At 36.8% G+C, this 11,744-nt stretch overlaps 1 protein-coding gene across 1 annotated transcript in view; it reads right to left on the reverse strand.

Annotated features, from left to right (window-relative positions):
• The window catches only part of LOC122352396 (talin-1-like), a 36,754-nt gene extending 26,894 nt beyond the window's left edge, over positions 1–9,860 (reverse strand). Inside the window, 14 exon segments of the mRNA XM_043249807.1 lie at positions 78–206; positions 293–459; positions 1,323–1,392; positions 1,395–1,619; positions 1,704–1,827; positions 1,829–1,869; positions 4,354–4,410; positions 4,487–4,585; positions 5,376–5,584; positions 5,735–5,843; positions 6,677–6,793; positions 6,970–7,150; positions 8,262–8,323; positions 9,768–9,860. Of these exon segments, the coding sequence (XP_043105742.1) occupies positions 78–206; positions 293–459; positions 1,323–1,392; positions 1,395–1,619; positions 1,704–1,827; positions 1,829–1,869; positions 4,354–4,410; positions 4,487–4,585; positions 5,376–5,584; positions 5,735–5,843; positions 6,677–6,793; positions 6,970–7,150; positions 8,262–8,323; positions 9,768–9,860 (1,683 nt within the window).
• Between the last annotated feature and the right edge of the window lie 1,884 nt (positions 9,861–11,744).

Raw genomic sequence — 11,744 nt, forward strand, 5'->3', positions numbered from 1 at the left:
TTTCAAAAAAGAATGTGACCTCATACGTGCACAAAAAAGGTCCGAAGAGGTTTGGAATTGTGCGCTTCAGTTCTCACCTCCAGTTTGTTGACCAGCCTCTTTTTAATGGCGTTCTGTGCAGCAGCATTGGTGGCCATGCGCAGACCCTCCGCAGCTTCACGCAGCTTCTGCTGCTGCTCCTCACTGTCAGGGTTAGCAGCCGCACCCTGCCAGCACACACGCAACACACTCAGCTCCGAACGCACAGATATCCATTCTAAAAACACACACCAAGGCATGTCTTCTGTCCCACCTTCGCAGCTTCTACCATCTTGGCGGTGGCATCAGCCAGGAGTTTGGCAGCAGACAGAAGTTTGCGGGAGTTCTCCAGGTCGGTTTCACCCTCCGCGTCGGCTTTGATGGCATTGACTAAATCTGAGGTGGCCTGAGCAAGGATCCGAGCCTGTCGCACCATCTCCCCTGAACACAGAGAGGAATGCGCCTGTGCGTGAGCTCCATTCATACGAATATCAACAAGTCTCTGCACATCAGTCCAAACTATATTAAACACAGACTATTACATGTTCCTGTTTTGATTTCTTTTATTTCATTTTTATTTAATAAGAGGTCAGCTATCTTCATGACAAAAATTTAGAAAATACAATAATAACCATCATTTTGACATTCAGCAGATGCCTTTATATAAAGTTGTGAAATTTTGATTACTTTTATCAAGCATTCAGTAAAGTAAGGCATTACTTTTTAATTTACATGAAAAACATCTGAAATGCTTTTTCAAAAAAAGTAACCTGCACAAATACACAATATTAAAGAATGCGAGAAATACAAGCACAGAATGATGCAAACCTGCAATAATTAAATGTTAAATATAAATATATATATACGATATTTATGTATTTATTTGCTACTGACCTTCCATGATCCAATTCAACCATACTAATAAGTAAAAATTATTTAAGTTAAAACATAACAATTTTAGGCTTTTTTTTTTTTTTAATCCTGTCATATTCTGGAGGTGAGATAAGCTAATTAAGCCTGAAGATCCAGTTAAACAATGAATAAAAATTTTCTTATAGCATTATAGTTTTGAATTGTTTGTAGAGTGATCAATGTGTGCATATGTAGTAAATGTGTTAGGGAAGGAACTCATTTTTTTTTTTACATAAAATTAACAAAAAGATTGTTCATTTTTCTCGGAGACTCCGAGGACTGTAAAATGATCACATGTGTGTATATATGTTTTTCGTGTAATCTATCTAAATCTTACAATACATGGCCACTTCCAATACAGTAAGGAAAAGGCTTAAACATATTCCTAGTACCTGCGTCTCCCATGGAGCTGAAGATGTTATCGGTCACATCCAGGATGCGGTCAGTGGCCTCTCCGTGCCCGGCCCGATTGGCTGTCCTCCGCTGGCATACTGTCTGATATGCTGCAGCAGCTCGTTGAGAGCCTGAGTGACACCTGTGGCGGCCACACCCACCTGTTTGAGCAGCTGCTCGTCATTGGTCGCGCCCTGTGACGCCTCCACGCAACCCTCCACAGACTTAGCCACCAGCTTCCCGGCCTCGATGAGCTGCTCCTGACACACAGGGGAACTGATGGTGGGAGCCACCACCTGAAACGCAGATAAAACACACACACACAGGCATCAGCTGAGGTCAGCAAGGAGTCAGTGGATGAGACCGGTGTGAACGCTTACTCGGGTGCAGGCCACAAGCTGTGACGTGGACAGGGCACACTGGGTGGCAGCGGCAATCACTCGGTTCTGTTGAGCTGAATCTTCTGTTTTCTGAGCCACATTCTTGGCTTTTAACACCAGAGCGCGCTGCATTAGCCACAGCCTTTGCCAACTGCATCAACATGTCCTACACACGCACATGCAAAAAAAAAAATTATTTGACTTAATCAAACAGACTTAATAGCATAAACCATGGGCATTTTTCTAAATGAAACAATTTTGAATTGACTGCATGTTACCCAAACTATCCATTTTATTAATAAAAATCTGATGAAAAAGTTGAATAGCATTTGAATTTCAGCAATATAGTTGTTCAAAACAATAATAATTTTATGATTTTCAAAACATTCTAATGTCACACGGATGTTTGGTCTAATTTTTGCTATGTTAAAACATGGAAGAAAAATCACATGCATCTCACAATTTTGAACCCCCAGTTTTTCCAGACCTGTTCCATTCATAATATACTGTATCTCACATAATGCAAGTCTGCAGCAAACATCTGGCTTATGTAAGCTCCCTTTCCAATATCTGATCAATTTCCTCAGGACAAAATCATATTCCTTATTATCCTATAGAAGCCATATAGCGTCACTTTCACTTACATTCTCAACAGGAAAGCAAATCTGGTTGCAATTTCTATTTCTATACATAATAATAATTTACTCTGTTACATCAGAGTGACTGTTAGATCAGTTCTGACGAGACGCATCCTCTAATCTATTCTAAAGGACACTGCTCAATTTGAAATTCTAAAGTATATGTACTCTTTTTACAATGAAGACCAGAAGAATCATTAGTGAAATACGGCAATGACAGAAATAGATCAACTAACACGCACTATATACACATGCTCTAGCTCATTTACATGCAGGATAAAGGTCATTCTCAAAATATTGTTGGCATGTCCCTTGAGTTTATGAAAATTATTTTAGTATCGAGACAATACTAAAGCAAAGAAGTTGCTAATAAATACTTTTTATTTACTGTGTACCACATCAGCAGAGAAAATTTTGTACTATAAACAAATATTTAAAGAACAGGAATAAAGAACAAGCGGTGTTGTACAAAAACAAGAGGGCAGGGCGGCACTAGAATTGTCCGTTAAACTTCATGTTACCAAATGCATTAAACTATCTCTGATAATCTTTCTGTCCAAATAAGGACATTCATACATGCACACGACTATAGCACAAAACTTCCCCTTCAGTTCGGCTGTGTGAAAAGTGATAAGACGTTTCCAACCAAGCATAGGGTAGTTCTTTCGAAAATTATCACAGTAGAGCTGACAAAAGACTTCCAAGGCATTCAGAGCCATTTCAGCTGTTACAGCTTTAGCCCAAACCACACATATGGAATACAAATATCACGTCAATGTCCTTTTAACATGATTGTAGGCTAATGTAAGTCTAAACACTGACAAAATCAGCTTATAGAGGATGCTTGTAAAATGTAAAAAATGTCTCTTTATAAAAAAACAGACCCAGAAAAAACGATGCTTTCTAGGACAAGAACATCCCCTAATTTAATTTAATTTTAGTTTAACACAAACTACTTCAGCTCACACCGCTGTGCTCCAAAAAGTGTATACTGCAGCTCACATCATTTGCACAATCAGGCTTGCCTTGATATCTCATCGCACAACAAAACATGTATCTGAATTATTCCACTGATATAAGGGATGTGGTAAAGGGCTATGGAGATAAAATATCTCAAAAGGTTGCAAAGCCGTGACCTTATAACATCACGTTAAAAGAACATCTTTATTAAATTTTCCAGCCTTTATTCTATTCTATGCAGATGCACTCCCCCCAAAATCACCCCAATACGTCTATAATAATCAATTATTTCCAAATGAAGAGTTCATTTGCAAAAACATTTGTTATTGTTTTTAACAATTTTTCAAAAATCTTTACCATTTTTTTAAATCATGCATTCCGATGGTTTATTTTGCATAGGTTAAAAAAAAGTATCTAACAATTGAAACATAATTTACTAAAAAGAGTTCTGTTTTTGCAAATATAGCTAGCACTCCGTTAATAATCTTAAAATCCTGTATTTTTTCATACTGCAATATATAGCATCATAATGTCAATTTTTTCCAATAGAGTGCAGCACTAATGATTACTAAAACAATTACTAAAAATGATAGATGTTTTACTGTAGTAAAAGTAACTGGCAATTAGAAAAATGTTACAGTGGCTGTCATAAGCTCTAAAATCAGGCTTTACAAAATAAATATATTAGATGCTTTTAGCTTTATGGTACACAGAAAAACCCCAGATTCATTACTAATAGTTACAAGGTCTGTATGCACAAAAACAACAGAATTTTGAGAATCAAGACACAATTAAATGATGAAATCTATCATGCAGAGAAACAGTTTGAATAATGAAATAATTGATTTCCAGTGGATATGGATGAGAATACAGAGACCCGCCACACACCATGATCTTATATGCTACAATTATGACAGGCTCAGTGAGGCTATTTGACGCTCATCACAATCCAGATCGAACCGTGATCACTGAATGACTGATTTAATAATGATCACGGTTTCATTAGTATGATTGGCTGGTGAATACGAATTGCTCTTTCTATGTGTTGTTACCAGCATTTGACTATAGCGTGTCCGTCTGGAGTGTGTGAATGCTGCTGTACCTACAGACTGATGAGAACACAGGTTAATGCGTTACAGTCTTATCATCAGTGTGTGTGTGTGTGTGTGTGTGTGTGTGTCACACCTGGAAGTGCTGATCAGCATCAGACTCTCCGATCTGCTGCAGGAGTTCACCACTGGCCTGACCTACATTACCCGCTGCTTGCAGGAGGTTCTGTCGTGGCTGAAGACACACAAAGTAATATTAACATACCAAAATAGCAAAGTCAACATTAGCCCAGTATTTGCTCATATTTACACAATTATTAGCATTTTCTAAAGGACACACGAGGTGTTAAACTTTAGCTGTAGTACTGTTCTGCATGCTTTTTTATAGTTTTCTTTCAAGATTTTACTGAAAGCAATTTATTCTGCAAGGATTCATTAAAGTGATCCAAAGAGATGGTGACATTATTTTAATTTTAAACAGTTCTTAAATTGTAATTTTTAAACTAGATAAACTAAATGTTTCAGATAAACTAAATGTGAGCTTGGTGAGCCTAAGAGATGTCTCTTTCACAAACATAAAAAAAAAAATATTATTGACCCCAAATGGAAGTTTGTTTAGGTTTAAAGCTTAGATTTCTTCCAAAAACTAAGAGAACCAGATTGAAAAACTTTAATCTTATTCCTCCTCCAACTTCAAGATCCCCTACATTGCTGCAGAAATACCAGCCTAGTGTTTACAAAATTAACATGCAAAGAAGGTCAAGGACAATTTTGTAAATGAGAACAGAGTTTTTAGGAGTGCACGGAGTACATATGAGCTAAATAAGACCTATTACTTAGCTTGGATCATGCAAAGAAAGATGTGAGTATCTTGGATGACATGGGGGGTGAATAAATTATCAGGAAATGTTTATTCTGGAAGTGGAATATTCTTTTAAACACAACCACTAAATGCCAATGCTGCTACATGAACCACATCAACTGTTTGCCTCATTCCCAATCCCATGTTTGTACTCGGGTAATACCTCAGTATTAGAGGGCTGAGCGGTCTTGAGCATATCGGACACAGCGCACGCCAGGTTCTTGGCAGCACCCAAAAGCTGCTGGCCATTTCCTCCCTCGTCCTCCATCAGCGCTGCCAACAGTTTCACACCTTTAGACATCTCGGTCAGGTTGGAGGAGATGGTGGTGACTGCACAGCCCACAGCGGTGTAATCCGTCTCTGCTGGGTCTCCTGACAGACACGTTCAGTGAGAAACATTTACCACATGACCAAACGATGAGGGAAAGATGACTTTTCAAATATCCGGCATTCCACTAGCTTGTTTTAGTATGCTTTTAGTTTTGATAAAGCACCAATAAAAAAAGTGATGACTAGTGTCACCTGCAGTCAGATTGACCATAGAGGCAGTTCCCGCAGTTATGGCGTCCACCTGAGAATGAATCTCATGTTTGGACTCATCCATTTTGTTCTTCCTCCATGCTTGAGAGGCCTAAACATTAGAGAGAGAGGGGATGTTCATTAATATACTGAGCACATGATATACATTCCTCACTATATTGTTAATCCATATTGGTTTGTTATTAAGTCTTGTCCACATTTTTCCTTTTGGTCCCACTTCTATTTAGTCAGAATCTCCTTAAATATAATTTCTGAACCCTATCAAAGTCTCTTAATCTAAAATGTCAATATCACTGGGACATATTTCAGTATCACAATACATATTCATTATTAAATAAGACTTTTTCCTCTATAAACTCCAGATGTTTTTACTTAAATGACACCAAGTGAGGTAGATGTTATAGTTAAAATATATATACTGTAGGTTTATGGATCTTAAATACGGTCATGCAGAATAAGACATTAATATGTGCTTTATAAGTATCAATAAACAGTCACTATGCTTGGATATATAAGCTATTAATAGTGTGCCTGATCTAAAGTAAGTTACCTTCTGCATGATCAGTCTAAAAATGACTTTACATGTGTATATATAATATATATGCTTATGTGCATATTTATAATGTATACATAATATACATATGGTAGGATATTCTGAAAATATAATACATTTATATCATCAATATTAGTATACAAAATATACAAACATATTTTCTGTGTGCATATATATATATATATATATACACACAATATTGTTTAGTAACTAATGTCAGACAAAGTTTAATAAATATTTTTAAATGCATTATTCATTGTTTACCTTTACCTTTAATTTAATTAATAACTAATTTATTAATTAATTTATTAACTAATGTTAACACTCTGACACCTTATCGTAAAGTGTATTTCGCAGATAATTCATCTCACCGCATCAGTGCCCAGTGGAGGCAGGGCGCCAAACTCATCAAGAGAGGGCCTGAACTGCTTGTACCGCACCTGCATACTGGAGTTAATGGTGCCGGTCAAAGCCTGCTGAGCTGAGGTCTGCAAAACACAGAGAGAACACAGACAGCTCACTGTACGGTCCAAACAAACAGTGCTGACAGCTAAAATGATCACAACTCCATAGACGTGTCTCATATTCGCAGATCAAAAGCAAAGCCAATCCTTCACATTCAGTGGTTGTTCCAAAGGTATGTTTGTGTTTTTGTATATCTGACCAGAGGCGGCATGTGTCCTCTGTGCATCTGCCCACTGGTGATGTGCTGTTTGGCCTGTGGCATGGAGCCCATTTGAAAGCTCCTCTGACCACCTGCACCAGAGCTGATGATGGCCGGCAGAGCAACGGAGCCCGCTTCCACTTTCACAACTTTATTAAACTGCTGCTGAAGAACTGTTGACCTGGAGCATAATGTCACAGTTTTCCATTAGATTGAATGGTGTAGCTCAAACAATGTGCGCACATATTCAAGCTGATAAAATAACACCATGCTACTTTCATGCACACTAGAACTCACTTCTTTGGGAGATACTGAGTCTTCCAGCATAGTTGACTTCACGCTTCCAGGCCGAAGTGATCTTTGCTCTTTTTCTGCAGATAAAAGATAAAAAAAAAAAAAAAGGTTTCAGGCACAAAGATACTTGAGAGCAGGAACTGAATGAAGCACTTTGTTGCCAGATCAGACTGTATCTTTCTTTCTAGGCTGGTTAAACATGAAGGTTTGTTGAGGAATTTCACACCACAGAAAAACCAGCAGCAGCAATTTCACAAAGACCCATCACACAAGCATTAAAAATTAGACAGACAAGATAAGGTGGAAAAAGCCTATTAAATGAGTTGCAAATCTGACTCTCTCGGTCACAGAGGTTAATGTGAAACTAGGAGCATGGTGGTTTGTGAAGTGTGTTTATGCTGTGGGGTGCTTGGCCATTGCAAATCCAAAAGACTTCAAAAGAGTCATTGAATACCTGCAGTAGCAGATTATGTGTGATTATGTGCGATCAGCAGAAGACTTCCAGAGCCAAAACCTCATAACAGCATAAAGACTATATATATATATATATATATATATATATATATATATATATATATAACCTCTGATTGCAATATTGATTGCAATATTACACAACTCCAATCTGCTAAGATGCTGTAAATATTAACACAATGAAAAATGTATTGCGAAAAGCACTATATAAATAATATTTGACTTGAATAAACTCCTTTATTAAGTAATTAAAACGGTTTCTGTCAAGAAAAAAAACAAAAACAATGACGCATCAGTCTCCGCAAATGATTAAGCACAATGTACAGCATTCACCAAATGAATAATCATAAATGGAAAACACTGATAACTTTATCAAATCCAGTTAAAAATGTTTTCCTTAAAAGGTTTTCTCACTCTTTCTGAGAGGGTAAGGCTAGTCTCACGTGTCCAAAAATGTGAAAACAAAAATAAGTTGTCAGGCTTCACATGATTTATTGCATTTTACAAATGAGGTCATGCCATGTTACCTTTTGAGAATGATGTCGATGTAACCAGCGATGAGTTGTGCAATCTGCTCTCCTTCAGTGGTCTGAACAGAGTAAAACCATCCTGATAGTCTCCAAAGTCCTGAAGAAAACATGTAGCATGACACTTAATAAGGCAAATAAAATAATGATTAATGAACTTGGTGTTTCATTGTTATTGAGAAGTGAATTGTGCATTCATATATTAGGCTATATAAAGTGAGCAAAAATTGTTTTAGGTTTTGAAAAAAATAAAATAAATAAACCCACAATTTTTTTTATACATTTCATCGTGAAAATTACCAAGCAGGCATGGTCCAACCTAATTCAGCAAGTTTGATAAATCTGTGCAGCAAGAAAAAAAAAAATTGCAAAATGTATTGAGTCTGAGCGTCTACTAACAGAGAGCTGTAGGACGGAAATAATTAATTTAACGTAATCAATACGTCTGCAGCCAGAGTCTAAATAGTGAACTACTGCTGTGTTTGTGATCCATGAACAATGTCACTTCCTGGATCCAGTGTTCAGCATTGATTACTGCTTCAGCTTCATTTATTATTACAAGAAACAGGAACTGATTAAAGGTCTGTCGCAGCTTTAGCATTCTTGCAAAGTGTGCATTATTAGTTTGCAAATTGGGATTTGGAAAGAACAAAAAAGGAGGTTTGTTTGTTGATGAAAAGCTAATATTAAATTAAAACATACCAATATATCGATTCAAATAAACACATTTGAAATAAAAAAATATTTATTTACAAAGTGTAATACAAGTCTCTGTGTCCTCAATACGTGTCTGACGCTTTTTAGCACAAAAATACCTACAGATTATTTATTATATCATTTTGAAAATGCCTATTTTGAGTAGAAACAGAAACACTCAGATTATGACCCTAAATAGTGTTCTGTGTTTGTCTTGGTAACCATTGTTGCTTGTGAAATTAAAATGATAGCAGGTGGAAATTTACATAGATTAAGGGATGGTAATATTATATTTGAGCAAGATCAGACGCGACTCAGTTGGCAGAAAAAGCTTACTACACAAAGTTACTGGGTTACTCTTATTCATGTTTCCTTGGTTGGTAAACGCAATGGGGACCTGATTATAGCGCTTAAAACCTGGAAATGGTTTTTCAGATTTTCATGATATGTCACGCTTACAAACTTCACTTGTCATTCCAAAGACTTTAGTTCATCTTACAATTCATTTCAACAAAGTTCTGTACTTTTGACACATTGCTGTTAAGTTGATTTTCAAAGGATGGACACAAACGACTTTTTCATTTTAGCGTGAACTCTTGAAATATTTGGTGATTTGTATTTATTATATTAATCACCTAAACGATCCTTAATATCTCCAAAATTGACCAAATCAGACTGAAACGGTAACCACAGAGCTGTGAAACTAACCATAGAAACTCCACCCTTAGCGTACATCGTCATGCGCAGTGTCCAGAGTGAGTAATTATCAGAACACAGTGTGTGTGTGTGTTTAGAGGAGTGTGTTGGTACCAGGGTGAAGCTTTTGGGAGAAGCCGCCCAGCGCTTGATGTTGGTCAGACTCCATTCCTGCATCACTTCTTTGGTCTTCGCGTCCACTCTCATTACGCTCTCTTTAGTGATGCCCAACAAACGTGGGAATGCTTTATTCTTTTCCTTTCATTTTTTCCTGTAAAGAGAATAAACATTACAATTAATAAGGAAAGCATGAGCCATTTATTAATGTTAGAGCTCTGGATAGGGCTGTAAGATATTTACCTTGACTAAGAAGAAGGACACTCCATAGGTTTTTAGAGATCTGGCCAGTTTGATGTAGCTGACTTTTGGCCTCAATCTCGGTCATGTTTTTGGCAGTTTTTTGTGTGTCTTAAAGATACGAAGTTCATAATTTTATTAAAACTCATATAGCCTATAGTGCCGCATCTAACATGGCTTTGAAAAAATGCACTCAATTCTATTCTTTAAAGCATTTTAAGTCGTATTCTATTTGTTGTCTTTTTTTATTTATTATTAAAATGAACAAACAGCAAAAAGAGCAATGTTGCTGTCAACGGGCAGGCTGGTAGACACGGAGCCCACAACTAATCTAAATATTCATACAGAAAGTGCGCAAGAAATGTTACAATGCTTTGGATAAAATTGATAAATTACAAATAATTTGCATAACCTTACCTGGAAGATCTTTTCTCGCTCTTGTTCTTGATGTACTCTTTGGGCAGGAATTCTTTCAAACTGGAGACAGACGTGAAAGCGAGAATGTTACATTCATTAATATTTTGAGGATTGCTGCAACAAAGCAGTAGCTTGTGCAGGATCTGGTGTATAAAATAGTGCTGTCAACTACTTCCAAAATAAAAGCTTTGCTTAAATAATATATGTTTATGTACTGTATATAGAAATATGTAAAAAAACAACATTTGAAATACCATGCACCCATTAATTATTCATAGAAACAGAAGTAATTTCCTAAACTCTGTTCCTGATTAAATTGTTAACAAAGACAAGACATAACAGCTGCTATAACTAAACTATTAAAAACTGTATATGAAAATATGATCAGAAAAAAAATTATGCAAATAAACCAATATTTGACTTAATTGCTTGCATTTCTGTTTTCATCCAGCTTGAAAATGCAGAATCTGTTGGTTTTGATGGCAAACTTAACTTAACTAAGGAATGAATGCTGTACAAGATGGGAATAAACAGAAATGTGTTGAGCTCACTCTAGAAATCCAGGTTTGTGTTTTGACTCATTGTGGTCTCCAAACTGGATCTGGCACTGGTATCCAGCAAACTCGCATGCCTTATCGAAAGAGACGGGTGGGAGCCATTCAGGATGTCATCACGGCCTGGGATACAACATACGGTACATAAATGTGTATACTAAAAGTGAAGTAAATGCACAAACCATCACAATTACAGCCAATCGGACCATTAATGATGTTTAACATACTTTTACGTGTAGACTGGTTTTAGACCAATGAGACTTTACTGAGTGTACAGTAGCTTCACCCATTTAAATGCCACAGAAATAACTGACAGAATGCTTCGCCACTAAGGACAAACGCTTAATCTCAGATCCAAAACGAAACAAGCTCTTTCATTTTTCTTTACAAATGACCTTGATTGAAAGATGACGCTCTGTGGCGCTTTACTCACGCACATAGAGCAAGTTGAGCTGTACGTGGTCCTGGAATCTACATTCTGGTCCGAGTAGAAGAACTTTTCTTCTGAGAAGCAGCATCTCAGACTTCTCTACACCTTGCTCTCGCAGAGTCCCGCCATGATCCAACCAATTCACTGTTCAAATACAGCTCTGACATCATGAATTCAACTAGATTCCAAACATATCATCCACATGTAAAAGCTTGACTGAATTTTCTTTCCTCATCATCTTAAAAATCCTTTACATTTTGGATTTTGAAAAGAAATTCAATAATATGTATTTTTTAAATAGATTGAAGCAGATTAGCAAAGCACAGAGTGAAG

This window comes from Puntigrus tetrazona, chromosome 10, assembly GCF_018831695.1.
Source record: "Puntigrus tetrazona isolate hp1 chromosome 10, ASM1883169v1, whole genome shotgun sequence".
NCBI classification, from domain to species: Eukaryota; Metazoa; Chordata; class Actinopteri; order Cypriniformes; family Cyprinidae; genus Puntigrus; species Puntigrus tetrazona.